Raw genomic sequence first — 25,221 nt, forward strand, 5'->3', positions numbered from 1 at the left:
AAAGCGCGTCTAAGTATTATCTTTTCATGGATTAGTTGTAATAAACCAAACTGGTATGTGCATTGAGTTTCGTTCCGATGCTAATTCATCACCTTCAAATTCACACACAATAGTAAAATACTTATTTTCCTAAAAAAGAAAGAATATTATGGTTTATTTTATATCTTTGACAATTTTCGTCCGAATAGAGGCTCTAGAAATCCGAAAGATATGGAAATGTGATCCTTCCACCGGATCGAATTTGACAAGAAACATGAGCTCAAATCAATCGACTATCTTTTTCAACCTTCTGCTCTTTCGATAACCTTATCTATCAGTTCTTTATTGCGCTCTTATTCTGAAGCCAATTTCCCTAATCAACGAATAATTACAAACAAGAGATTTAATTGCGCGGTACTCAATCGAAAATAAATTCTCCGAGATGTTCCTTAGTTGATGCTGGAAACAATTGATAAAGAAAACATGAAAATTAATTTAGTTATAATTGTTTTCAAAGCGCACGGGCGTTGTTAGCACTAATTTTCTTTAGATAGAAAAAGAAGAGAGTACTCAAAAACTCGTCTAATAGAAATCAGTTGGAAGCCGCAAAGCACTCATAAATTTAAATAAACAGCCCCGATCAAGAAGCGGAGGAAGGTGGGTAAGTTGGTACTAAGTGGTTGGCCACTTGACAGCTCCGGATGATTATCCCTCATATGCAAGCAGGACTTCATTTTTTTGATGAAGACCTGCGCTGACAAGATATCCATGTAAGCCTCAAAGAGATCATCTTTATGTCGTTGTCTGTTATTTTTTTCTTCGTGATCAAAAGACAAAAAATTATATTGAGTGTGTCAGGAAACGGTTATTTTTGGAGTGAATTTAGTCAGTTCTTTGAAGCAGGATCGATGTCGTCGTTGATGGTCTCCCCGTAGATTTCATCCGCCTCATATATAATGACCGGCACATGGGATGCATCGAATGAAGCGGAACAACACATAAGTTTGACAAGGAAACCACCTTTTTTAAGAAAACCTATTGAAATTTTTTGAAAAAAATAATAAAACTATTGTTACCGTTTACAATCACGTCAATGTTTTTCATCATTATCTTGTGACTGAAATATTGAAATCTCTTTCAGACTTCTAGCGACACTATGAAAGTCATTCCAATAAAAAAACGCGGTTTGAATAGCGCAAAGATGTGCGAAATCATAATCGTTTATTAAAATGACGGTTTTTTTTTACAAAAAGCCATTATTTCTAATGAATCACAAGATGGCTCGAATCATTTCTTCAAGTTCTTTTTGAGTTCTATCTGTAGGCTAAATTTATCTGCAATTCCCGAATAAGCATCGAACACGTCACTAAACAACCAAAAGAATGCTAGCTCTGGAAGTGCGCATTACAGAACAAACATAATTTTCCCTCGTCTGCAGCTTGAAGCACTTTGCAAGCAGAAGCAAATCAAGGAAAAATGCGCGTTCAAAATTTTTTCAAGCGCTTGACTCTTAGAACTCTGGGAAAAGAAAGAGTGAGAAAGGAGCCTTTCAATTTTGAGAAACAGGTATCTTTCAGGAACTGGCTTTTTACTTCCTTTGGGGAAAATGTTTATTTTTATCAATTAATTCAGCATAAAAAGCCAAATACAAGAGCACAAGTTAAATCATCGCGAGACCCGGATCTGGGCTTGGGACGTCTCATCGGAATCTTGTGAGAATTTTCTGCGACCTTCAATTTTCATAACTTCATTTTCTTACTTCTACAAAATAAAACATTTCCATAATTAAATTAAAACAAACTATTCTTACCTTCAATCAGCATTTTCGTTTAACAAAGGACGGTATTGATTTTTTTATTGAGTAACCGTGACCTCGAGTCCGTTTTAAACTTGATTATTCATCAGTAAGCCACTGTATGTTCTGATCCACCCGAAAACAGACAGCTCCAAACAATACCAAGGTACAATGCGAAATGACTTGGAAGACCCACCTTCTTATGTTACGTTTGGGAATTCTAACGACGATTCCCTTCCTTCTTATGGTCAGGCAGTGAGAGAGAAAATTGAGTCTATGGTCTTGATACAGTCTCAAAGAGAAGAACGGGATTTTCTACTGCGGCATAAACCACCAGGAATAAGAGATTAAGATAAAATAAAGTATCGTTTTTATTAATTCCTCATGTCTTTATCTTCTTCAAGAAAAAGTCTACAAGGTCCTTGCCCTTATTCTTTGTCCTGTACTTGGAATTGTCGCAGCGATTTTATATGCAAGAGCAAAGTCAGCTTACAGAAAAAGAGATTCTCGTTACGCTGAGCGAGAAGATTGTTTTGTTTCAGTAGCTAGATGTTCAATCTGCTGTGGAGTTATTTTGTTCGTCATTCCTGGAATGCTCTGCTTTGCCGGTCTTCTAGTAATTTTTGTTTTATAAAATAGGCGAAGTTATTTTTTCCCTAGGTGACTGGATTTTTCTTTCCGGCAATCTTTTTTTGGTAAATTGATGGGAAACACTTCTTTACAATTTTCATCAAGGAAAATCTCTCAATTTGAGATTTTTTAAAACTTCTGCAATAAATGACACCCCGAATAAAAATTTCTAGTTAAAATTTTGTTAAAAATGGTCACAATTAAAAACTTTGAAGATCACGTGAGTGGTAATGCTTTCAAAGACAATATTTCTTTTGCTTGGATTACCCGTCGAAATCTTCCTGACTAGAGCGTCAGCAAAGCCTTTTTCTATTTATTTTAGAACGGGTTGATCCGGCGTGTTTTTTCGTCATTCAGAACTAGGAAAAAATCGCGGGGCACGTAAGATAATGAAAGAAAGCAGAAAAAAATTCAAGCGGGGAGTCGTTTAAGGCGCGTTTGTCAAACTTCTTCGATAACAGCTTTCTAATTCTAGAGTCAGGCGCAGCGGGGGACAGTTATTTTCCTGGTAACACGAGTTCAATTTATATTTTGTAAGCGTCTAAATACTGCTGTAATGCTCTCTATACTAGACGGTTCTCTTTATCAGCTAGTCGTAGCCTCTAGTGTATCTTCAATAAAACACGAAACGGGAGTTTCCGATAAAAGCGTGTATTGCGCACTTTAACTGTGCTTGGACTGAAGCAGTGTTCGTAAAAGTGGCAGGGAAGAGCGCGGGGCGAGATCCCTATCAGATCTCTAACCGACTTTCAGCACTAAGACCTCACAGCTCCCCAGATTCTAGAGACGATCGAGAATCTTCGGTTGAAGAGTTGAAGTCGGTGAGATGAGTCATCGTAGAAGTGCAGAAGGGAAAGGTGAAGGGAAAGGCAGCCAATCAGCTCAGCGCGGCGTCGGAATTGCACCAGCGTAGAGACGAAAAGTCGAGAAATGTCGGACGGAGATCGAACCATTTCCGGACAGCGGGGGCCAGAGCGTCAGAGCGCAAGAAGAAGTAGACTCACACCAGACGAGTTTTCTTTTGCAGAAAACTTCCCTTGTTCTACGAGTACTCTTGCGAGTGTGGTCAACTCGAATCAAGGAAGTTTTTTTCCTGATTCCACCACCAAAGACGCTCGGATTTCCGATGAAGGAAGAAAGATCAGCTGACGAAGAAGGTGAATACAAATGATGTCCATGTAGAGAGTCTGCCGCACATCCACGAGGAGCAGAAGTCGTCTTATCAGGTAAAACTTGAACATCATTTTCCACCAAGTCAGTCGAGCGAGGCGTAGTTGAAGTTGACGTAGAACGGGCGGGAGCGGTTGAATTTCCAGCAGTCGAGGGAAGAAGTGAAGCTGCATTTTGACGCTTCGGATCAGGCAACGAGTCGGGACTCGCCCTTTTCCTCTTTTTTTCTAGTAGACATGCCAGAGGTTGACAATTGCTTTTCAGCAGCCGGCCTCCCAACCTTTGGTATTTTTGCTAGAGGTTCAGGATACGAACCAGAAGCGCCGACCAGTAGATTTTGAGGCGAATCGGGATCATCGCCACAAATGAGCTCTTGTACAAGAGCCAGGTCGGATGGAGATTTGAGTTGATCATTGCGCGGTGGGACCAGACGCAGATGAGATCGGTGAGCCCAGTCACGAAAGTCGGCTCCGTCGACGATTTTGACGACAGTTTCTGAGGCGATTTCATAAGGGCCTATCCAGTTACAGTTGGAATCTTTGGCTGCCTTAGTGACGGGTTGATAGAGATGGACCATATCGCCATATTTGAGAAGGCGATCACGATGTAGACGCCTATGTTGGCGTTCCAGAGCTAGATCAGCGGAGCGATTGGCGATTTTCGCTAGCTTCGAGAGCATTTGAATCCGCTTGCCATAAGTTTTAGGCGAATCGTAGCGTACATCAGGGTCGTGTAGAGTATCAGGCAATGTGAAGAAAACCACCACTTTGACAATCGTGCGAGCAGCAACATTTGCTCGCTCCCCAGTGGAAACTCGAGCGACGGAAAATCGCGTGGATGTGTCGAGTTTAGTGCAGCACAAGCGCTTGCCAGCACAGCTGGGGAATTCGCCATTTGTCGGGATTCGGACGGGTCTGTAGAACAGGCCAAGCTCGTCAGTAGAACTTCCAGAGACGTCTTTATACTGGACACAAAGATGGGCGAGTTCATGAAGTTCGCTTCTATTGTGGTAATAAGATGGAAGAACGAGCTCTTTCTGGCTTTGCAAGAAGCTCAGAAGGTCCGAGGTAGAGGTGTTGGGGCCTGGAGCAGGAGGTTTAAGCTGAATTTTGGCAGCTTGAGAGGGTTGAGATCGACGAGCGTCAGAAATATGAAAATCTGCGCTACTGGGGTTGCCAGAGTCGATCAGAAGCGCATTCCAGGGATCACGGGCGTACGACTTGATCTTGAGAGCCTGTGTGTAGATTTCTGCTCCAGGGCTATCTCGTCGTTGAAAAATGTCTTTGGTACCAGTTCCACCAAATGGGACATTTGCGGCGTGATCGTTGACAGTACTGCTGATTAGTGGCGGCGCGTTGTGGCCATCTGTCACTAGAATGCGGGTTCCAGCGGATTTTGAATCGCTGAAATCGATGATAGCGCGGGGCTCGCCTCGGGCCTTAGTCTCGGAGTTGACGCCAGTGACAGTGAACTTGGAGCTCTGCAGGTGCTTCAAAAGTTCGTCAGGGATGTGCCATTTCGGCAGCCATTTTGGCAGGATAACATCGTCGGCGCCAGTGTCAAACATGCCGTTTTTGACGGTGAAGGTGTGTTCGGCGAGAGTGACTGTGAAGTCAGGTCTGGAAGGTTCCGAGAAGGTGAGTTGCGCGGAGGAAGTGGGTGGAGAGTTAGAGGTGCGTCGATCTAACTCTCGATCCGAAGAAACCTGATCGTTGTCAACGGGAGAAGCGGAATCGGTGCCAGTAGCGGAGTCATAGACGTCAGCTGAGTCGTCAGAACTTTGGGTCTCGTTTTGATCAGTGCGAGAGGGTCCAGGTGAATGTTCGAACTCCAATAAAGCCTTAATTCGGGCATTTATAAGCTTTTGGCGAGTTTTGATCGCTTCAGAAGCGGCTTTGAGTAGCGCAGGGTTGACGGCGAGAGCCATCAGGTGATCCACGATCTCGAACGTGAACTCAGTCAGCGTGTAGATGCAGCTGCATGAGTTGATTCGATCTTCGGAGAGGTTGAGCGCGTAACAGGCGCTGGAAGAAGACATTTTGGCGGGCCAAACTGTCGTTGGAGATTGGGATCGGCGAAGTTCACGGGGTTTCGTTTGCGGAATTGATCAAAATCGGCGGCGCGGCATAACGGAATTGGCGGTAAGAGGTTCACAACAAGATATTGTACCTTTACAAGGCGCTCAAGTAACTGGAAATTTCCTTGAGCGGCGCACGTGGCGAATTTTTCACGTGATGTGTGTGTTCCAGTTTTTGATCATACTTGAGCAACTTCTTCTGGTGATAAAATTCCCATCGGCTGGTTTTCCTTGACTTTTTCCGCAAATCCTGCCATTGCTTCTTCTGGAAGACCATGCGCTTTTTGCCAAATTTCTGTCAGAACAGCAGCTGGATTGACGGTATTGACCCGGACTTCGTCGGCTGCAAGATTCCCGGCAAGAGTGACACTCATGTGATCCAGAGCCGCTTTTGTCATAGCATAGATCAAGTGGTCTTAAAAATCTCTTAAAAATTTGATCTCGACGGGGAGTATACTATTTGTTTGATAGGAGCTGCAAACAGAAGAGACATTGACGATGGCGCCTTTCGCCTTTTTCAGAAAAGGTAGAGCTTCTTGTATCAGAAACATTGGAGCTTTGACATTCACAGCGAATAGCTTGTCTGTTTCGATTTCAGTCACTTGCTCGATGTTGCCTTGAGCGAGGAGGGCAGCATTGTTGACAAGGACGTCGATTCCGCCGAAGATTTCGACAGTTTCTTTTATGACCCGCGGAATATCTAGAATCGGTGGTTAAGAAAACAGTCAAAATACTTTTTTTAAAATAGTTACCAGAAAGATTGGACAGCTCCATTTCCACCATGTGGACTCCTCCTGTCCCTATTTCTTTGATTTCATCGTAAACTCCTTGCAGTTTCTGTTTATTTCTTCCATGAACGACGACATTGTACCCTTTTCTTGCGAAAAGTCTAGCTGCTGCTGCACCAATGCCGCAAGAACTTCCAGTTACGATCGCTGTTTTTGGCATCTCTTATGAATTCATGTTTTTGGTTTAAAAACGGATCAGTTTTTGTCCAAATATTAGCTTGAACTCGAAGCAATGGAGGGCAACCGTGTTTACTTGAGAAATATTGAACCCGGTAACTGTTGACCTGAGCGAAAATACCTTATACAGTTGTTACAGTAAGAAGGAGCAAGAAAAGAAGTAAACATTTTGGAAGGCTGGTTATTTGGAAGAAACATTCTCAATATGCGTAAATTGTTATGCCACGTGACAGGGCAAAATGTCAGCCTGGCTGACAATGCTGAGGGTCGGCTGAATTTTTTAACGTGTAGCGTCAAAACCACGTGTATATCAATTCAGGTGTTCTGTTTCGTTTCTGGTTTTTGCACGATAATTTGCGGCAATAAATCGGCATTTTTCAAAGATTTTTTACCTAATCAAAATCAATCGAAAATTGCATCTACAATTCGATCCTTCACCTTACTTCTCCGGTAACCAAATTCTGTGTGCGAAAATCTCTCAAGCCCATAATGGTAATGGCATCTTCGGGTGAACAGGGCGGCACACCGCGCGAAAGAGATTGCGGTGCAAAATTAGACCATGCGCGGAAACGTGGTGCCGTTTACTCTCAACGGGGTCATCAATACATTCTTATCGGTTTCCCCCGACTTTTTAGACCACTTCGCTGCGATAACCTTTTGAATCAACAGTTTCTAGAGCAACACAAGCCGCTGCTGCTAAATCACTCCGTGTGCGCCACTTTGTTCGGGGCTAATCCCGCATCAAAATTCACCAGTTGCGGTAACTTGTTCATCCCCATCGGAGGATCATCCCTTAGCTCGGAATTTTAGGCCTCAGACAGAGCGGAAAGATTAGCGAAGATTAGCACTGAATCAAGAGACCTTTTCGAAATCTAAAAGCCACAGACTTTGGTCAACGCATCTTTAGATTGCCTTTGTTTCTCAAAAATATACAGTTAATTCTCGATAAAAATGACACTGCACCTTTTGTTCAAGAAAAGTAGTTTCCTGCTAGCCCTGTTCGTTAATTACAACCTTGGATCAAACTTTGGCCTGAGTAAACGTCCAAACATCCCAATTACTGATCTGGCATCTGGCTCTTGAATTTCATAAGCAGCTTCGAGTGCCTGGAATAATATTTTATCATGTCTCTTTCGTACCCGACAAGAGAAAAAATCATGTTCTTGCGTCACCCGCTTTATTTTTGCAAAAAAATGACTCCATCAAAAAACTCAATGATCAACTTGAAAATGGATAAGAACTGTCTTCCTGCATTTCTTCTGACTGTCATTTATTCGTTCAGTGAAAGAATGCCAGGTTACAAACAGCAAGGTTGAAATTGCGAGTGCCACAGAAAACACATTACTCGATTACTTCGATATTAATGAACTCACTAATGGGTGACACCTTTCCGTATAAAAAAGAAGGAAGAGCGGCCTTCGCTATTCAACAGTTTCTTTTTTGTAGAAGAAAAAGATGAAACTTTCAATAATTTTTGCCTCTTTCGCTTCTTTTACCAACGCTAGTGGTCCACGCCGTCCAGGACGCTTTTCTCAGAATAAGGTACTGCTCCTTCTCAAATTCTTCTAACCAGCTTCTTTTTCAGTTCGGCTTATCAGGATATCAATCATTTGACCGAAACAACAAATTCGGCGGATTTTGACGAGATAACCATGTGATTTTATGTCTTGCTGTTCAATAAACCGAAAAATCTAAAAATGAGATTCTTCCTTGATTTCAAGGCCATTGTGATAAGAGTTTAATCATTCGAACCCGTCATTGCTGACTATTGGAAAGTTTTGTTCGTTTCGATGATGTGGTTTAACCGCGTCATAAACTTCAGTAGTCTTCTTTGGTCAGAATTAAATTTGAATAAATATCAAAGCAGGAGGAAGACAATTTTGGAGTTCATAAAAGTTGTGGCATACACCCTAGATTCTATTAGAGAGCATCGAAATCGATCATCTCAGGGAAACCATTTTTGCTAGTAGCTGCCTTTGGCGGTCTTATTGAGAGTGCCTTAGTTGACAACTTTGATTTTTCAGCGACCCGAAAACTCTCAAAAGAGGACTGCGTGTAAGCTGAAACTGTTATTTTATGTAATTTTTTACGAGAAAAAATAGTGACGCGGATATTTATGAAATTTGCCTTTCCGATTGCCGATTGAAAAATAGGGAGTGCCTTGCTAGCTGTGGCGACTCATCGCTCTGTCAAAGTCAATGCCGAGTCGATTATGGAGGTAGATTTCCGAAATAAAAAGATGATAGTAATGTTAAGATTGCAACTCATCCTGTCCTTGTGGCCTTGATTGCCCAATCGGCTGCGAAGGCTGCTCTCATCCTCTTTGTCCCCAGGTTATTTTTCTACAAAAAAATCTCAAAAACTTGCGATTCAAGCCAACAACGACGACAACGAGAACTACTTCAACCACGAATAACTTTCAAACAGATGACAGAATCGGCTTTCTTACTTATGACAGAAACGTAAGTCTCCTTATTTGTTGTTTTCGTTAATTGTTGTTGACTCAAGATGACTGTCAAATGCGCCACGAAAAAATCAATAGACAAGATGATCGTGAAACACGATTGTATTGACGGCCCTGATGCGAGACCATGCGACCTCGACCAGGTTCAAACTCATTTTGTCTTTTTGGAATGGACTGGAAGGCAAAACGAGGTTCATATCAACACCCATTACGATCTCGAAGGTCCTCCGTTTCGCGCAATGTACTATAAAGACGTATCATCAACTGCAGATCCGCTGCATTTTGGTTTCATAAACCAAGTTCCCTTTCCAGAATACAACGAGAACTACGAAGAATTTGGCGATACTTGGATACTTGATCAAGTGAACTGCCAAGAAGAAATCTGCCCGTATCGGATCCGAGCTGGGGAGCAGCCACACAAAGGTTTTGACTTTTTTGATTCATCTTCCTTCACTCTTTCAGGGTGGAAACGAGATGAAGATCACGTGAAACAAGGAACATGGCTCGCATTTGAAGAAATTGACGAAAACGACGACAACTTCTTATGGTTCGTTTTCACAAAGAAAGATGAAAATAGCAGCCTTTGAGCAATTTCTGTTGTTAAAACTAAACTCGACCCAATTGTTTTAATAAATTTATTTCATAATCATGAAAAGCAAAATTAGAACAAAGCTAGATCTTGAGTTGATTTGAGAAGAATCCGAACTAGTCGTGGTCGTTGTAGTCGTCGTCGTCGTTGTTGTTGTTGTTGTTCGCGTCGGTTGCAAACAAACAACATTAAACCAATCGTTTTCTACAGTTGTTGTTTCAGTCATTATCATTGTTGTTGTCGTTTTTGTCGTCGTTGTTTGATTTCCATAGGTCTTGAAATTCGTTGTCGGCATTTTTGTAAAGAACTCTGTGTGCAAAAGATTTGTTTGAACATCTGGATGAAAGGAATAAGGAGCAGTCGATGGTAAAACTGTCGATTCAGGGCCTTTTTCGAGCTTTGCAAAGTTTCGCTATTGACAAAAAAACTTTAATAAAAAACTTTTCTTGGTCGTATTTTTCAGTATAATAGCCTTCGCACCATCTTATTCGAAAGCCAGTTCCTTCCGTCGGAAGCTGAAATGCTTTATACGGTGCGATAGAATAATCCGCTCTTTCATTGCCTTCTTTACGGTCAAAAGTTTCAAAATGGACCGTCACATTTTTTTCCACCTTGAAAACAAGGACTTTTCCTCTACGAGCGAGGATAGCCGATTGATCTCCTTTCAGAATGAGCTCTTCATTTGCGGTGCAGATATTTAAAACCGTAGCATTGTCGAAAACAAGAGTCAAATTGGCAGTGTAGCATCCAACAATTTCATGATAATCGAAGTGGAGTTGGTCAAGCACAAGAATCGACCCAGTTTCATCAGCTTTGATTGTCCAATTGCAGTCAAGATTCAGGTTATACGGAATATCTTGATCCCAGCCGCTTTCTAGTGGTCATTTTTTACTCTTATCCCCAGGACTGGACAATTCGAAATCCACACAAATCTCAACACCCATATTTCGGGAATTTTGCCATCCTGATAAGTCATTAAGGGGGTGGTGGTCGAGACTAAGACTTTTTTTCCAATTTTTTCAAAAAATTTTTTTTTCTCTGGCTGAAAATAAGTTTAAAAGGGTCCAATTTATGTGGGCGGCTATGTTTGAAAAAAATATTTTCTCGAAAAAATGGTGAAAAATTCCTTCAAAGTAGACCGATCTCTTGACCTAAAAAACTCGATCCCCTTATTATTTTTTCGAAATAAAACTTACCGAGAGGAAAGTTTAGTCCCTTAAGCGTGTGGGCGGCTTAGTTTTAGAAAGTTCACCTTGTTAGAAAAGAAAATAGTAATTGAATGAAAACATGTTGTTTTCTGAAAAATCGTCATTTTCAGTCATTTTTCAATGAAATTTTCGCAAACATCACAATAATCGTAATTTTTTTAGTTTTTTATTATTAAAATATGATCAAGAAACATAACTTGGCAATGAAAAATCAATTTTGAATCGGGTTTAGTGAGAAAAACGCGTTTCAAAACTCCCGAAAATGGTGATTTCATAGCATAAAATCGAAAATAAAGCTGGTCCAATCAAGAGAAGCTAGAGACCAAAAATGCTCCTTTTTTATCGGGGAATCTAAAATTAATATCAAAATTTTTAAAAGTCGAAAAAAATTTTCTCGACCACCACCCCCTTAAGGCCGTTTTGGGGTGTTGAGATTTGTGTTGATTTCAAATTGTCCAGCCCTGCTTATCCATTCTGCTGACCATTCCTGTGGCTAAATAAAGCTCTGTTTTCAAGCTGTATCTCTGCACATTCTCTGTTAACATTCACATAGGATTTTTCAACAGTTACTTGATCTTCGTAATAATATTCGAAATACATCGTAAATTCACTTATATCCTCGATTTCAAATGTCATTCTCTTTGGCACGATAATTGATAAGAAGAATTCGCCATTATGCTCAATATACTCTATGTCTCTCCAAGTAAAAATTGGGGGAGTAAACTTTGGTCCAAACCAATGATGAACTTCGTAAGTCAATCTCTGAGGGTTTCCACCAGGATTAATGAAGATGAATTTCGGATATTTATCCGTCCAAGAGATCCTTATAGCCATTCTCATCTCCATATCCTCATGTTCATGGTTGTTATTGAACTGGTAGCTGCATTGAAGATCTTTTTCGTATCTCAACCTTGTCATGTATTTATCGATGTCGCTACTGGCCCAAGCTGGGTAGTCTTCCGCGTCCAGATTATTTGAAATTTTCACTTTCTTATTCTCTTTCACTGGGCATTCTTGGATGACTCGGTAGATATAAGGTGAACCCATATCTAATCTCCCATAAATTCCAAGAAATATAAGAATAAACAAAAGCATACTCAAAAAACTTCGTTTCTTCAACAAAAACAGCAATTGCTTGAGTGGGAGCACTGCAACCTTTCGATAAGACAAGAAAATCTCGCTGAGTTTTTACGAGCATCCTTTTCTTCCCGCTTTCTTGTCATCTAGACGTTCTACGCTTTTGGTAACAGGAAAAATGATGCCTTGCAAAATCTATGTCAGTATGTCAAAATGTATGTTTTCGGAATTTCTAGACATTCTAGTGGTCCTGGAACTCAATGTTGTTGAAAACGCAAAAGTTGCATTTTTCTCTAGAATTTTTATTTTTACTTCAATTTTGAGCATTTCTTCCTCATTCTCAGAGATCAACAAGCAACATGCAGGTATTTTCTTCCTTTTTTAGCATTTTTTTCTATAAATAATTGAAGCCGGGACAACAACCAATCGTCATGAACATCCAGCAAAACGCTGGCCCCCAGTACGCACCGCCACCACCACAGCAGCCAAACTATGGGTACCCGACCCAGGCTCAAGCTGCCCCTGCGCCTGCTCCCGTGGTTATTCAGAAGAACAAACAGGTCTTTAGTAAACAGAGAGATTTCTTGTCGATATGTCGGTTTAGGGAGGTACTTTCTGTTGCATCTGCTGCGTTCTCGTCGTTCTTGTTATCATTGTCATCGGTGCGATCGCTGGCACTCGCGGCTCTTCCGCACTCCAGCATAAGAACATTTGCGAAATGGGCCCGACTTATGACCTGACTTTACCAATCGTTCTTGAGTAAGATAAAATATCATAATTTGAGATAAAAATCGTGACTTTAGAGAACCTGAAACCAACTTGGACAATTACGAAAGCAATAAAGATTGCCAAGGTAAATCCAAAAAATATATGAGCATCATATTTAACATGTTCAAGTTGACATTCAAGTTCAAGACAAACAGATTTCGATCGAGTTCGAGGAATTTGAAGTTGAAGGATCTTATGGCTCTTGCCCTTTCGATTATCTTCAAATTGGAAATGAAACATTTTGTGGTACTGTTCATGCTGGCACTGATAGTATCTTGGTCGGCGATTCCGTAAGTTTTAAATCATATTTAGTACTTATATGTTATGATAACATTTATTTAAAGGAACTTACTCGCTACACTGAATACGACACTCATCAAAAAAATCTTACTTTCCGGTGGGTTACTGATGGTGTCGCCAACTACCGCGGATTCCAAGCGATTCTTAGACACCAGACTCCAAGTAAGTCCGAATTATAAGAATAAAAACTCATTCATTTGCTTTTAGAGCCGCAAAATCCAAGCTTCTTTTCGAGCTTCCGATCACTTCTCGCCGAACGCGTCGGTTCCAGACAGCCAGAACAATAAAAAACCTCCCTGCCTTTTTTCTGCATTATTTATTTTTATATCAAACAATAAAATATAATCATTCTTCTGGACATTCACAGGTGTCTTCCTCGATCGGGTAGCGCTCGTTGTTACAGTGAGCCTCGGAGCAGGTGTCTTTGCAGGAAGCGTAGTCGATGCCGTCTTGGTACTGCATGTGAGCGCAGGTAGCGGTGGAGACAGTAAAGGCGGAGCAACCGCGATGAACCTCTGTTATGATTTCATTTTCTTCAATGTGAATAACGTCGGCTTATTTTCGGTCAAAAAGAGACCTCTACTCACAGACTTTTCTCAATTATCCTCAAAATACCGAGAAAAATGTCTCTTCTTGACCGATTTCCTGTAAAACAGCCCTCAGATTGCCAGCTACCACACTCTTGAATAAAGTCTTCATTATCCAAAAGCTCGTTTGAAGCAAGACAATTCTTGAAATCTGGCCCCTCTTCGCTATTATGCGAGCACGAGTAGCAATCGATGACAGGAGAAGGATTGGAGAAGTAAGCCAAGATATTGAGATGAGAGTTTGAGTTGGAGCCTTCCATGGTTTCAATGCATTTTTTGAACTAAATTGATCAAATAAAAAATTTCACAGAACCCTCTCACGTGGAAATTGGAGGAGCTTCCCGCGTTGTTACTGCATTCTGTATGTGGGCCCGCTTCTTGATCGCCCCTGGTGCAGGTTCGTCTCACCACAGTGTTTTGCTGGCCGTTGATGAGCCAATCAATTTCGAATTCTACCGCACAAAAATTTGCATCCGGTCCGCATTCAACGATGAATTCTTCTGCTGGATTCATAAAACAACCTTAAAGTACCATGCATAATTGGAAAATATTAGGGGAAGCGTACCTTCATCAGAGTTTCCGATGGTCTCATTCAGATGGTTCCGAGTTTCGGAGCAAGAATAGCAAGAAACTCGCTCTGGCTGAGTCACTGGCTCAGCACTGTTGCAGTTATCTTCAGAACATGTTTGCTTACAGCCTGAAAACTTTCATGTAATTATCAATTCTTATGTCTTACTGTTAAATTCTCGTGACACACCATCTTCGTCCTTGGCTTTGAATCCATTACAGACAGGCTTTAAATCTTCAATGCCTCCTTCTGTCGCTAGGTTAAACGTAGAACAACCTCTGTAGGTGTCTCTTCTTTTGTAACCATCCACAACTTCTCGAATTGTATGAGATTGAAAGCAGCCTGCTTGAGCGTAAAGTGGGCATTCTCGAATCGTCTCGTCTCCAGGAGCTTTATCACATGTATTTTCCTCTCCGTGAATATCTGAAAAATGCTCGCAGACGTGACAAGAAACAACAGGTTCTTGAAGCGCATTATTCCAGAGGCCAACTCCCGATATCGCTTTTTCAAGCTCTTCTGTATCTTTATTTAGTGGCTGATCTCCCTGTTTTGCGATTGGGAAGGATTGAATGCAATCATTGTACAGAAAAGCGCCGTTGACATCAGAGCTAGATTCGCAAGTGATTGGGTATTCCGTAGCTTTTGAGCCATTATCTGCACTTGGTGGATCTTCATCAGAGCATCCTCTTGTTATTTGCATCTGTTGTGTGCCGCTAGGAAGCCATTCGACATGCATTTTTTGAAAACAGGATTTACTAGAAGACGGGCATTGTCGAATATTATCGAAGAAGCCGTCTACGTCAAAGTCGTAACAACCTCCTGTTGCAGCGCCGTTGTTGTAGTAACCAGTGCAGACAAAGCAGTAGAGAGGAGGTTCTTCCTCTGGAAGCCCAATCACCTGGTTATTGCAATTGTCACCAAAGGCGCAAGTTTGTTTGCAAACTTGATGTTCTATCTTTCCAGCTGTATCTTCTACCGTTGCATCGGAGTAAGTGACACAAGATTGAGAATTCTGAGTGAACGCGGAGCAGCCGTGAGTAACCGTAGATCTTCCTTCAGGATGTACATCTACAACTTTTCTTGATCTAGCGGCGAAACAAGACGCTCTTGCGTATTCTGGGCAGGGTGTCTTATTCAGTTGACCTTCAATACCGCTTGCACAGTCATTTTGATCATCATCAGCTACTGATTCCGAAGTGCAAACGTGGCAACTGCTCACATTATTTTCCGACAACTCTCCAGCGATTTCACTGTTGTCCTTATTACAAGGATCTTCTCCAGCCTCAGCAGTGCAGGTCTTGATACAATGTCGTCGTCGAAAACCAGCTGTCTTGCGCCCATCGCAAACGATTGTATCCGGATCTTGCTCAAGGTCAAATGAACTGCCGCAGCCTCGGCGAATCGTAGTCGTCTGTTTGCCAGACGGGAGCCAGTCAACTTCCATTTCCACCACGCATATGTCCTGATTAGGTCCGCAGGGTTCGATGAACCGGTCTGCCGCGTTATTGATGCAGTCCTCGTCGCCCCAGTTCACGATGTTACCCTTGTAGAAACAGTTTGTCAGTTGCTAAGGGAGTACGTTTACCTCGTGGTCCAAGGTCACTGAGCATGTGTAACAGGAAGGAGTAAATTCAACGAGGCCGGAATTGCATCTGTCCTCAGTGCAAGTACTTCTACACGTCTCATAAAGACCGTTGTTACCATTTACGATCCTGTTCGAAAATGAATGTTGTATAATCAATTTTTCTAGAATCTTACATAGCAAACTCGTCGCATCTTGAGGCTTCATCTGGGAACGCGAAAGGAGAACATCCTTTAGAAAAATGTTGCAGTTCGTTGTCTGCTCCGGGACTAAGATTGAGCGGGAAAAAGTTAGCATTGAAGCAAGCAAAGTTGGCATAAGGCGGGCACTCGGGTACATCATCCGATACTCCGGGGTTATTTTGACAGGAATCCTCATCATCGCCATCTCTAGTATCGCAAGTATTACAGATAAGTTTCACTGGTTTTCCTTCGCCGTCTTTGTTCGTCTCCATCAAGAAAATCGGATCCTGGCCCTCTGGGTAGTCGTTACAGTTGTCTCCGTCCATACACTGATGATAGCATGTTCGTCGAATTCTACCATCTTCTTCTATCAATTCGCAGCCTTGCATTTCTGGTCCATTGGGAAAGCTTTAGAAAAATATATAAAAAATCGACCTTTCATAGCGAATCGCGAAATTTGGCTAGAGAAAAAAAAGGAAAACTTACAGATTGGCATTGTAAGAGTTGCAACTTCTTCTGAGAGAAAATGTCATGGCCCCCGTTTTATCCCATGTCGAGACAAATCTTGATTGGCACGCAATTTTCTGGTTGAGACCGGGTCCGACAACGCATGTCTGCAGGATGTCAGGATCTCCTTCCAAATTGAGACATCTATCGTCTCCAGCGATTGGATTCCCTTTATGATCCCACTCGATATCGCACACTGGACATAAAATCTGTCCAACTGCAGATCCTAAAAAGCGTTTTGGTTGAAATCTCTCTTGTAGGAAAAATCTTGCCTAAGATAAAACTCGGTAGAAGCTTCATTATCGAATGAAGTTGCCCGCATTTCCGGCTGGTTGGGACGTCTGCCCGAACTTTACGAACGGGCCATAATTTCACTTATCGAAAGTTGAGTTTAAAATGTCAACGTTGCGAAAATATCAAAACCACGCCATCTATTTCGAAAGTTTGAAAAGTAAAACGCCGCATGAAATTTTCTGAAAGCAAAAAAGTGCTCTAAAATAGCGCGTTTATAAGACTAAAAGTGCTGAAACTAACTTCATTTTGGATTTAATTAGTGCTCAAAAAGCCAAATACACCCAAGAGGCTGTTCAATCAAGTACCGTATGCGCTGATGCTTTTAAAAAATGCAAGTGCAGATGTCAAAAATTGATGCAGGAGGATAAATGAGCAAATTAAATATGCCGCTTATTTGTACCCAGTACATTAGTTACTTGAAATTTCTCGTTGAAAAATTCTTTTGAATTTTACTTCCAAATATATTTTTTATTTGATTAAAAATTCGATCATGAAAAACTAAAAGAAAAAATTGAAAAAGGGCAAAAATGAAAATTTGCAACTAAAGAAACTATATTTGATTTTCAATCATCAATCACGAATTCTGAGCCGAACATTTTGTTTTGGAAGAGTATCGGGCTCTCAGAAAATAATCATGCAGTAAATAATTTAATCGACTCCGCAAGCGGCGCACGCTCAACCCTCTCTACAATAAATTATATTGCTACGTCGAAACATTTTTATACAGAAAAAAGGTTGAAAACGTCAATTTTTCATTTTTCTGATGAAAACAGATTGATAATTATCAACCTGACTCAAAGTCATATTGAGAATAAATGAAGAGACAAGTCTAATAAAAATCGAGTCAGAAGGAACAAAGTCAGACAAGAGCGAAGATGAGACTCCTGGAGTTGATGGCGGAGGATTTTGAAGAGAGAAATTGGCGATTTTATTTGTGCATGGTTTTGGCAGTGACCGGACCAGTCATGAGCTGGATTTGCTGCTGGAGTTTAGGAACGCTCAAAATCTACACCGAATTTTGTCCCTAACCCTTACCTAAAATAAGGCTTCTTTAGTCGGGAAAACAACAACTTTAGAGCTCGAAAAAAGTGTGTTTCGACAGGTACAAACAGGGCCGTTCGCAGAAAACTCTTCCTGAAAAAGTATGAATAGATGCTCATCAAAAAAATAATGCCTGAATGTTATCTTTTCCTGCCTGTACTTAAATGCACTTGAATAATTTCTAGAGCCATTAATTTATTGAAGAGAAGCCTTAAGAGCTCCGTAAAGTTTGTTTACAGATTCATTCGAGTCTGACGTCAGATATACAGTTTTCTTCGCGCTGATGATTTTCAGCACTTTCCTCTTGTCTTGAAAGTCTTCTATGATTTGAACAGAATTGAGCTGTTTATTGGTGATTTCTTCTTTTTTTGATTTCAGGTCGATTTTTAAATTTCCTTGGTGAAATTCGACCTGGGCTTCGTGCCATTTTCCACGGCCGAAGAGCGCCGTTTGAAATTTAAGCATGTCTTGAGAGAAAGAAATGGAAAGGGTTGAAGATGTTCTTCGATTTGCTACAGAAGGGTCCGCATCGTCAGGGTAGAGGGTAACGTAGTTTGAGAGGTCCTGGAAGTCTGCTTTGTTTAATCCTGTGTGTAGATGAAGAACAGTCTGAATGAAGGAAAATTCTCTTGGGAAAGGGATTTGGGTAGATTTACTTGATTAGATTGCTCGTCGAAAAAGCGCAGTCTCAACTTTAAAGCGGCCAATTCCTCGTGTAAATATCGCTCAGAAGGGAAAAGATTGTGATCCCCAATGACGATGCTTCCATCAAGACGGGCCAAGATCTTGAAATGATAGACTTCACCATGTTTTAAGGAGATACATGGAGAATTGTCTGATGATTTTCTCAGAAGAAATGTTCCATCTTAAAATTTAGTTCACAAGAAAGCCAGATATCAGTGTAAAAGGAGAAGAGAAAAAAACGATTTACCAACAAATTGGTTATTTTGCCGAAGGGGTTAAAAGTTGAACTGACCTAAACTGTTGCATAAAATACTATGCGCAACTTCTCTCGAGCAGTTTTTCCAGAAAAAGGTCAGTTTCTCATAATCTTCCGTGAGCATCGTTAAGTAAATGATATTCAAGAAATCGAAACAAAAGAAAGGAAAAGTTCCTGACTCTGAGTTTCTCTTTTGGCGTGTAGTATAACTCAGCGTCATAATCGTAAAAAATCAAGAAGAAACGTAACCGTCAGCTAATATTTGCAGGTTATGCTTGCGAAGCCCGCGCTGAATTAGCGGGCTTTATTGGTGAACTTTAGGACTTACCATATTTGATCAAAAGCTAGAAACGAGTCCTTGATTTAATAAATTTCCCGTCTAAAATTATAAAATAGACAATCTCAAAACGGAAATGGCCCAAATTTCAATCATAAAACCTCGCCGCACATAGCATTTATTTTGCATTATTTTTTGATTTTGCATAATTGAAAAATGGCAGAAGGTAGAGACGGAAAATCGCGCCGCAGAAAGTCAAAGGCGGGGCATTCTAAGTCCCGCCGCCGCAGAACTGTGGCCAAGGCTGTGGATCTTGAGGACAAGTTCGATGTCAAGAAACTCTTCCAGGAGAAGTCTGCCTTGAGTGAAATAACTTCCACTGAGCTTCAGAATGCTAAGAAGGCTCTTTATCAGGTAGAAAACCGCTCAAATCCTTATTGATACCCTTAATTCAAGGCGGCCAAAACAGCTGTTCGCGCTCGCCGAGTCGATCCAGCCAAATCCACCGAAGCGGCCAAAAAACTCAATGCGAAGGCGAAAGAAATCAAAAATGCTGCTGATGGAATCTACAAGAACTCTAAAGCCAATAAGAAGGCAGCACTCAAGTTGAACAAGACGTTAAAAAAACACGCCTCAGGAACGCGGATTATCTTTGTTCTAAGAATCTAAAGTTGTTTTGACAAGATAAATGTATTAAAATTTAGAGCATCAGATGCGGCTCGCGACGTGTTTGCACTACATACAGACAATCCACCTCATCAGATATTGATGGATCGGTCCTTTCTGGCGAAGCAGATGTCCCCGTTGATCCCGTTGAAGCATCTCAAGAGGCCGCAGAGGTGACCTTTTCCGACATCATTTTCTCTTCTCCAGTCCTGATTTTAGCTTTCAAAAACTGCTGCCGCAATTGCCGAGCAAACTGCAAAAGTCACCGCTGATCCAAACGAGGAATCCGTCACTGACGGCCCTGAACTCGCCAAGGAAGCATTCAAGACTGCTAAAGCCAAGGCTCAAACCTCCATCAAGCGAGCAAAGGCTGGAGCGAACAACTATCTCAATCTCTTGGAAAAGAGCATCAATGATTTGAAAAACAACGGCGAGAAGTCACTCAAGCAGCTTGCTAAAGCGACCAAGGACAAGAACGATGGAAGCTGCTTAACTTCTGTCAAGGAAGGATTCAACGAGCTGGCGGATAAAGTTGAGGATGCGCTTGAAGATGCTGAGGAGGAAGCGAGGTGCAATCTTAAAAACTAAGGAACAGAATTCTTATCTCATGTTTCAGAAAGCTCCTCGGTGAAGCCAAGGAATCCCTCGAAGAAGCCACTAACGCCGGCCTCGATGTCATTTCCGACATAACCGGAGCTGCAGCTGAAGCAACTGGCGCCGACACCACTGATGGCGGCGCTCTTTCTTCCTGCAAAGAAAAGATCAACGCTTGCAAAGAACAAGTGGAAGACAAACTCGAAGATGTTCAGGAAGCAATTGAATCCGTCGCCGAACACGCCGCTAACGCTGTCGATGAGCTTGGTGATCTTTTCGAAGAATCCGCGGACAAGGTCGCCGAGGCGGGAGAGCAAGCCCTCGCTGCAGTTGAGAATCAAATCCAAGCGGATGGAGGAGCCTGGTCTTCTCTCCAAGCGAGCTGCGCAAAATGCACCGCTGAGACTCGAGAAGCCATTGATGAGCTCGCTCAGGATGCTCAGGAGTTGGTCAAGGATATTGAATCTGAGGTCAAAGATGCGCTCAATCTCGATGATGATAATGAGGAGCCTGAAGCTGAAGCTGATCCTGCTGCTACTGCATAATCGATACTCTCTCAATATATTTTTGATAAAAGAAATATTAAAAAATTACTTATAACAATTCTTCAAGGGTTTTATTAACATCGATTATAATTAAGTTTCAACAATAAAGTAAATTTTTAAAGTAAAGAATGATTCTTATTAGGAAATGTACCTAATTTCGAATTTTTAAAAGCGAAGGATCGAAGAAAGAAATAAAACAAGGTTTTTTGAAAGTATTTTTATATTTTACTCTGGGCAGAGGCTGATAAAAAAAGTACAAAATAAAAATGTCAATGTGTAAAATTTTCATTGTAAATGAAGTGAACGATTATTTTAAGTGATTGTGACTCTGACAGTTATTGATACAGTCTGTTTTTATTCGTCCATTTGATCATCAAGCTGCCAATTTGCCTTACTAAATCGTTGATCATCTTCTTGGTCGGATAGTATCTCCGGTTTTACTTCACCCTTACACTCCAACACATCGTCATCATCTTCCTTCACTTCTATTTTCACAGATTCTTGCTCTGAAGATTCCGACTCTGAGAAAGTACTCATATTTGGCAGCTCGTGTTTTCCACTCTCCATCCTAGCCACTCGTCTCCGGACTCTTTTAAATAGGTTTCGAACCATTTTTCAGAAGTAAAACTCTTCAACTAAGAAAAAAACCCGTTCCTGAACCACGACCAGACAACTTGTTCTTGAAGCCCAGTTTTGCTGCAGATACTAAGAACTGTATTTTTTGTAGGAAGGTTTTTCTCAGCGAATGATTCTTCCAAAAGATTCTTCATTTCATCAGTCATTGTTTCTCCCACTTTCTGAAATAAAAATGAGTCGTTATCTAAATCAAAAAAAATTCTTACAATTTTTGACGAGCTAGCTTTCCTGTCCTCAGGCGTCACCAATAGTTTGGGAGAAACAGCGACTGAGGTAGAAGAAGCGGGTCTTTCTTTTGAATCAGCTTCAATTTTCACGGCTTGCGCAGAAGTATCATTTTTGGATGTTTGAAGTGGGTTAATCTTCACGTCAGAATTCGAGTTTTCGATCACCAGGCGGCTTCGCCATTCGCCAGTTCTTCTCGAAGTCGAGCCATTTGATTGAACGATTGGTACCAAGTGAGTTACAGTACCTAGGACTTTTCTAGAGGGCATATGACATGAATCATTACTCACCAGATTTGGTTGGGTTTGGTGGTGAAACAATCGATTGATTCAAGTCACTGACCTTACCATCTCGAATTTTGAAGGAAGGTTTCAAGGGCACGTTTTTAGAGAGTGTTTCAGAAAGAATCGGGACGAGTTCAGGGACTTTCTTTGCGTCTTTCTTCGGTGGAAACGCTTCGACGCCAGACCTTCGAATTTCCCAGCCGAAAAACCTGTCCCGAGGTCGACGAGCAGATGGAACATGAATTTCGAATTTCATGAAGGTGTCTTCGCCGTCATAAAGCTTCAGCGCTTTCTGGAACTCTTTCTGCAGATTTTCAATAATTTTCTTTCGTTGTCTGTATCGCGCTTTTCTTTGAGCATTCTTCGTCCTTTTGTCTTCGCTTGTAGAGGCCATGATCTCTTTATTCCATCAGAAAAGCGTGTTTCCTTCCAAAGATTATTTATCTGTCAGAAAATGAAAATCTGAACATGTCGAAGAAAACATTGCCCAATGGAACGATCGATCTAGAAAAGAGCGCGCTTTTAGTTTGACGAATCAGAAACCCGGAATCGGTCAAAGATCCACGGAGGTCTTCATGCTCAAGATTTTAACGAATTTTGAACCTTCCGTCAAAAATGTGTTTCATTTATTTTACTTTTATTCTAAATAAGAGCAACCAGTTTTACTGATAATTTTTAAAGATCTGGACCCAATTATCTATTTTCACATAAACAATCCCTAAAGGCCGTAAAGTCCCAAAACCTCCAAATTTTTAATCGTCATTTTTTACAACCGGCAGCGTTGTGACTCAAGGTCATCAAATAAGGAGGTCTTTGTCCAAATTGCCGCTCATTTCAATTTTCAAATTTTCACCACTCGAGAAAATCAAAAAAAAAATGTCCGTCGAAGGCAAAGCTGAAATCGGCGAAAAAGCACCAACTTGGACTTGCAAAGCCGTCGTTGATGAAGAATTTGTTGATATTTCTTCAAGGTGCGTTTCATTTTTGGCGTTCTTTTGTAAGCGGATTTTTAGCGATTACAAGGACAAATGGTTGATTCTGTTCTTCTACCCGCTGGATTTCACCTTTGTCTGTCCAACCGAGATCATCGCCTTTTCCGAAGCGGCGAAATCCTTCCGCGAAATCAACTGCGAAGTGGTTGCTGCATCATGTGACTCGCAGTTCACCCATCTTGCCTGGATGAATCAACCGAAGAAGGAAGGGGGTCTTGGCGAAGGTAAAAGAATACTTTTTCCTTCTTTTTTGACTCATTTTGTAGTTGATATTCCCATCATTGCTGATACCAATCACGCTCTTTCAAAAGCATTTGGAGTTTTGAAGAAAGACGAAGGCATTCCATACAGAGGATTGTTCATCATCGACAACAACGTAAATCCTTATTCCGTGCTCGGCAACCTGTGTAGAACCCTGAGTCAGGATCCCTGACCCGGCTTTTATAAAAGCTCTTTCGGAACCCTTACTCAGGTTTCTATACGGGTTGCCGAGGCTTGAACTTGCTCGATGTTCGTAAAATGAACCGATTTTAGGACGTTATCAGGCAAATTACGATCAATGATCTCCCGGTTGGAAGAAGCGTTGATGAAGTCAAACGACTCGTCAAGGGTTTGGTGTATTTAAGAAACAAGAAATCGAAAATTTAAGCCTTCCAATTTGTGGATAAGTTTGGGGAAGTCTGCCCAGAAAACTGGCAGCCAGACGCGAAAACAATCGTCCCGACTGTTGAAGGCTCCAAGAAATACTTCGAAGAAGTCAACAACTGAAACTTCCAGTCTGAAAGTCATGAGTTTTTTCTTTCAAATCTTTTCTACCGAATAAAAACACCTTCCAATCAACTGTTGGTTGCATAACAATAAAACTGAAAAGCAATAAATCAAAACGACCTCGATTGACAGGTGATCGGATGAGACAAGATCGTTAATTTAGTTGGGTAAAACATATAGAACAAAAACCATAAAATGGTTCTAGCGAACAACTTGAGTATGAAATTCGTGTTTAATAGAAAAAGTAAACGGAAATAAAGAGAAGAGCAAAATTTGAATATTCAGAATAATGGGTACGGTTCAAAATCATTATGCTGGTTCGGCAAACCTTCAAAAAGGCATACAGGGTCAATTGAGAGACAGCTAGAATTCCGTATCCATGATCCTTGGCGCTCTTGTTCCGCATCTTTCCATCATGGCTTTCAATCATCTGGCTTTGACATAAATAACCCTAAAGGCCGTATAGTCCCAAAACCTCCAAATTTATAATTGCCATTTTTACAACCGATAACGTTGTGACTCAAGGTCATCAAATAAGGAGGTCTTTGTCCAAATTGCCGCTCATTTCAATTTTTCATTTAATTTCGAATTTTTACTACTCAAGAAAATCAAGATAGAAAATGTTTGTCAAAGGCAAAGCTGAAATCGGCGAAAAGGCGCCAACTTGGACTTGCGAAGCCGTTGTTGATGAAGAACCTGTTGATATTTCTTCGAGGTGAGTTTTATTTTTGTCGTTCTATTATTGACGGATTTTTAAGCGATTACAAGGACAAATGGTTGATTTTGTTTTTCTACCCGCGTGATTTCTCCTTAGTCTGCTCACCAGAGATCATCGCTTTTTCGAAAGCAGCGAAATCCTTCCGGGAAATCAACTGCGAAGTCGTAGCTGCATCATGTAACTCGCAATTCGATCATCTTGTCTGGATGAAGAAACCGAAGAAGGAAGGGGCTCTTGGCAAAGGTAACAAATAAATTTTTCCGGAATTTTTTTACTCTTTTTCAAGTTGATATTCCCATCATCGCTGATGGCAATCAAGATCTTTCAACAGCATTTGGAGTTTTGAAAAAAGGCGAAGATATTCCATACAGAAGCTTGTTCATCATCGATAACAACGTAAATTCTACCATATTCATTGCTCGGCAACCTGTGTAGAAACCTGAGTTAAGGTACCTGACGCGGCTTCCATAGAGTTTTCAAAACCCTGACTCAGGTTTCTATACAGCTTGCCGAAATGTTATTCCGAATAACTTATTCGTTAAATGAACCGATTTTAGGACGTAATCAGACATATAACCATCAACGATCTCCCGGGTGGACGAAGCATTGATGAAGTCAAACGACTAGTCAAGGGTTTGGAGTTTTTTAGAAGCATGAAATCAAAAATTTAAGCCTTCCAAAACGATCGTCCCATCTGTTGAAGTCTCAAAGAAGTACTTCGAAGAAGTCAACAACTGAAGAAAAGCTCTGTCTTTAAAATCTTTTCTAGCGAATAAAACCCCTTTCAATCAAC

General features: G+C 41.1%; 9 protein-coding genes across 9 annotated transcripts; 5 read left to right on the forward strand and 4 right to left on the reverse strand.

Annotated features, from left to right (window-relative positions):
• Nucleotides 1-5,579: 5,579 nt before the first annotated feature.
• Nucleotides 5,580-6,599, reverse strand: LOC145701058 (putative oxidoreductase SAS2370). Its single transcript, XM_081778286.1, has 3 exons — nt 6,404-6,599; nt 6,109-6,351; nt 5,580-6,066 (listed from the first exon to the last, which is right to left on the reverse strand). The coding sequence occupies exons 1-3, from the start codon at nt 6,597-6,599 to the stop codon at nt 5,831-5,833; spliced, it is 675 nt and encodes a 224-aa protein (XP_081634412.1). The 3' UTR covers nt 5,580-5,830.
• Nucleotides 6,600-8,560: 1,961 nt separating this feature from the next.
• LOC145701059 (uncharacterized) lies at nt 8,561-9,667 on the forward strand. Its single transcript, XM_081778287.1, has 6 exons — nt 8,561-8,671; nt 8,719-8,834; nt 8,873-8,949; nt 8,992-9,078; nt 9,125-9,503; nt 9,543-9,667. The coding sequence occupies exons 5-6, from the start codon at nt 9,125-9,127 to the stop codon at nt 9,665-9,667; spliced, it is 504 nt and encodes a 167-aa protein (XP_081634413.1). The 5' UTR covers nt 8,561-8,671; nt 8,719-8,834; nt 8,873-8,949; nt 8,992-9,078.
• A 2,583-nt stretch (nt 9,668-12,250) lies between these two features.
• On the forward strand, nt 12,251-13,380 carry LOC145703698 (uncharacterized). Its single transcript, XM_081781084.1, has 7 exons — nt 12,251-12,319; nt 12,365-12,514; nt 12,559-12,713; nt 12,758-12,807; nt 12,852-13,012; nt 13,067-13,184; nt 13,230-13,380. Exons 1-7 carry the CDS (start codon nt 12,314-12,316, stop codon nt 13,307-13,309), a joined length of 720 nt encoding a protein of 239 aa, XP_081637210.1. The 5' UTR covers nt 12,251-12,313; the 3' UTR covers nt 13,310-13,380.
• On the reverse strand, nt 13,368-16,748 carry LOC145701060 (uncharacterized). The gene is made up of 9 exons (XM_081778288.1): nt 16,721-16,748; nt 16,428-16,674; nt 15,936-16,349; nt 15,763-15,889; nt 14,346-15,720; nt 14,175-14,306; nt 13,931-14,130; nt 13,638-13,890; nt 13,368-13,576 (listed from the first exon to the last, which is right to left on the reverse strand). The coding sequence occupies exons 1-9, from the start codon at nt 16,746-16,748 to the stop codon at nt 13,368-13,370; spliced, it is 2,985 nt and encodes a 994-aa protein (XP_081634414.1).
• A 1,230-nt stretch (nt 16,749-17,978) lies between these two features.
• LOC145701061 (uncharacterized) lies at nt 17,979-18,851 on the reverse strand. Its single transcript, XM_081778289.1, has 3 exons — nt 18,760-18,851; nt 18,440-18,648; nt 17,979-18,392 (listed from the first exon to the last, which is right to left on the reverse strand). The coding sequence occupies exons 1-3, from the start codon at nt 18,845-18,847 to the stop codon at nt 17,979-17,981; spliced, it is 711 nt and encodes a 236-aa protein (XP_081634415.1). The 5' UTR covers nt 18,848-18,851.
• Nucleotides 18,852-19,179: 328 nt separating this feature from the next.
• On the forward strand, nt 19,180-20,823 carry LOC145701062 (uncharacterized). The gene is made up of 5 exons (XM_081778290.1): nt 19,180-19,414; nt 19,457-19,654; nt 19,705-19,839; nt 19,886-20,235; nt 20,283-20,823. The coding sequence occupies exons 1-5, from the start codon at nt 19,217-19,219 to the stop codon at nt 20,803-20,805; spliced, it is 1,404 nt and encodes a 467-aa protein (XP_081634416.1). The 5' UTR covers nt 19,180-19,216; the 3' UTR covers nt 20,806-20,823.
• Nucleotides 20,824-21,159: 336 nt separating this feature from the next.
• LOC145701063 (uncharacterized) lies at nt 21,160-22,421 on the reverse strand. The gene is made up of 4 exons (XM_081778291.1): nt 21,957-22,421; nt 21,648-21,913; nt 21,454-21,602; nt 21,160-21,394 (listed from the first exon to the last, which is right to left on the reverse strand). Exons 1-4 carry the CDS (start codon nt 22,342-22,344, stop codon nt 21,160-21,162), a joined length of 1,038 nt encoding a protein of 345 aa, XP_081634417.1. The 5' UTR covers nt 22,345-22,421.
• A 348-nt stretch (nt 22,422-22,769) lies between these two features.
• LOC145702898 (peroxiredoxin-like) lies at nt 22,770-23,782 on the forward strand. Its single transcript, XM_081780193.1, has 5 exons — nt 22,770-22,921; nt 22,964-23,166; nt 23,209-23,318; nt 23,477-23,552; nt 23,592-23,782. Exons 1-5 carry the CDS (start codon nt 22,827-22,829, stop codon nt 23,708-23,710), a joined length of 603 nt encoding a protein of 200 aa, XP_081636319.1. The 5' UTR covers nt 22,770-22,826; the 3' UTR covers nt 23,711-23,782.
• A 147-nt stretch (nt 23,783-23,929) lies between these two features.
• Nucleotides 23,930-25,217, forward strand: LOC145702899 (peroxiredoxin-2-like). Its single transcript, XM_081780194.1, has 5 exons — nt 23,930-24,425; nt 24,469-24,671; nt 24,715-24,824; nt 24,986-25,061; nt 25,101-25,217. Exons 1-5 carry the CDS (start codon nt 24,331-24,333, stop codon nt 25,127-25,129), a joined length of 513 nt encoding a protein of 170 aa, XP_081636320.1. The 5' UTR covers nt 23,930-24,330; the 3' UTR covers nt 25,130-25,217.
• The last annotated feature ends 4 nt before the right edge of the window (nt 25,218-25,221 follow it).

The sequence above is a fragment of the Oikopleura dioica genome, chromosome PAR (assembly GCF_907165135.1).
Source record: "Oikopleura dioica chromosome PAR, OKI2018_I68_1.0, whole genome shotgun sequence".
Taxonomy (NCBI): domain Eukaryota; kingdom Metazoa; phylum Chordata; class Appendicularia; order Copelata; family Oikopleuridae; genus Oikopleura; species Oikopleura dioica.

Excerpts from the sequence above, each read along its gene's own strand:
- LOC145701058 (XM_081778286.1), bottom strand. The coding sequence starts at position 6,599 with ATGCCAAAAACAGCGATCGTAACTGGAAGTTCTTGCGGCATTGGTGCA. Across the intron at positions 6,352-6,403 it reads GGAGCTGTCCAATCTTTCTG|ATATTCCGCGGGTCATAAAA; the intron begins GTAACTATTTTA and ends CACCGATTCTAG. Across the intron at positions 6,067-6,108 it reads CAGCTCCTATCAAACAAATA|ACCACTTGATCTATGCTATG; the intron begins GTATACTCCCCG and ends GAGATTTTTAAG.
- LOC145701059 (XM_081778287.1), top strand. The coding sequence starts at position 9,125 with ATGACTGTCAAATGCGCCACGAAAAAATCAATAGACAAGATGATCGTG. Across the intron at positions 9,504-9,542 it reads TGGGGAGCAGCCACACAAAG|GGTGGAAACGAGATGAAGAT; the intron begins GTTTTGACTTTT and ends TCACTCTTTCAG.
- LOC145703698 (XM_081781084.1), top strand. Across the intron at positions 12,714-12,757 it reads ACTTTACCAATCGTTCTTGA|AGAACCTGAAACCAACTTGG; the intron begins GTAAGATAAAAT and ends TCGTGACTTTAG. Across the intron at positions 12,808-12,851 it reads AAGCAATAAAGATTGCCAAG|TTGACATTCAAGTTCAAGAC; the intron begins GTAAATCCAAAA and ends AACATGTTCAAG.
- LOC145701060 (XM_081778288.1), bottom strand. The coding sequence starts at position 16,748 with ATGAAGCTTCTACCGAGTTTTATCTTAG. Across the intron at positions 16,675-16,720 it reads TCTACCGAGTTTTATCTTAG|GATCTGCAGTTGGACAGATT; the intron begins GCAAGATTTTTC and ends AACGCTTTTTAG. Across the intron at positions 14,131-14,174 it reads CATCGGAAACTCTGATGAAG|GTTGTTTTATGAATCCAGCA; the intron begins GTACGCTTCCCC and ends TGGTACTTTAAG.
- LOC145701061 (XM_081778289.1), bottom strand. The coding sequence starts at position 18,847 with ATGCTCACGGAAGATTATGAGAAACTGACCTTTTTCTGGAAAAACTGC. Across the intron at positions 18,649-18,759 it reads TATTTTATGCAACAGTTTAG|ATGGAACATTTCTTCTGAGA; the intron begins GTCAGTTCAACT and ends CTAAATTTTAAG. Across the intron at positions 18,393-18,439 it reads TCGACGAGCAATCTAATCAA|ACTGTTCTTCATCTACACAC; the intron begins GTAAATCTACCC and ends TCCTTCATTCAG.
- LOC145701062 (XM_081778290.1), top strand. The coding sequence starts at position 19,217 with ATGGCAGAAGGTAGAGACGGAAAATCGCGCCGCAGAAAGTCAAAGGCG. Across the intron at positions 19,415-19,456 it reads CTAAGAAGGCTCTTTATCAG|GCGGCCAAAACAGCTGTTCG; the intron begins GTAGAAAACCGC and ends CCTTAATTCAAG. Across the intron at positions 20,236-20,282 it reads GATGCTGAGGAGGAAGCGAG|AAAGCTCCTCGGTGAAGCCA; the intron begins GTGCAATCTTAA and ends CTCATGTTTCAG.
- LOC145701063 (XM_081778291.1), bottom strand. The coding sequence starts at position 22,344 with ATGGCCTCTACAAGCGAAGACAAAAGGACGAAGAATGCTCAAAGAAAA. Across the intron at positions 21,914-21,956 it reads ACCAAACCCAACCAAATCTG|GTACTGTAACTCACTTGGTA; the intron begins GTGAGTAATGAT and ends GAAAAGTCCTAG. Across the intron at positions 21,603-21,647 it reads AAGCTAGCTCGTCAAAAATT|AAAGTGGGAGAAACAATGAC; the intron begins GTAAGAATTTTT and ends TTTTTATTTCAG.
- LOC145702898 (XM_081780193.1), top strand. The coding sequence starts at position 22,827 with ATGTCCGTCGAAGGCAAAGCTGAAATCGGCGAAAAAGCACCAACTTGG. Across the intron at positions 23,167-23,208 it reads GGAAGGGGGTCTTGGCGAAG|TTGATATTCCCATCATTGCT; the intron begins GTAAAAGAATAC and ends CTCATTTTGTAG. Across the intron at positions 23,319-23,476 it reads TGTTCATCATCGACAACAAC|GACGTTATCAGGCAAATTAC; the intron begins GTAAATCCTTAT and ends AACCGATTTTAG.
- LOC145702899 (XM_081780194.1), top strand. The coding sequence starts at position 24,331 with ATGTTTGTCAAAGGCAAAGCTGAAATCGGCGAAAAGGCGCCAACTTGG. Across the intron at positions 24,672-24,714 it reads GGAAGGGGCTCTTGGCAAAG|TTGATATTCCCATCATCGCT; the intron begins GTAACAAATAAA and ends CTCTTTTTCAAG. Across the intron at positions 25,062-25,100 it reads AGTCAAACGACTAGTCAAGG|CCTTCCAAAACGATCGTCCC; the intron begins GTTTGGAGTTTT and ends CAAAAATTTAAG.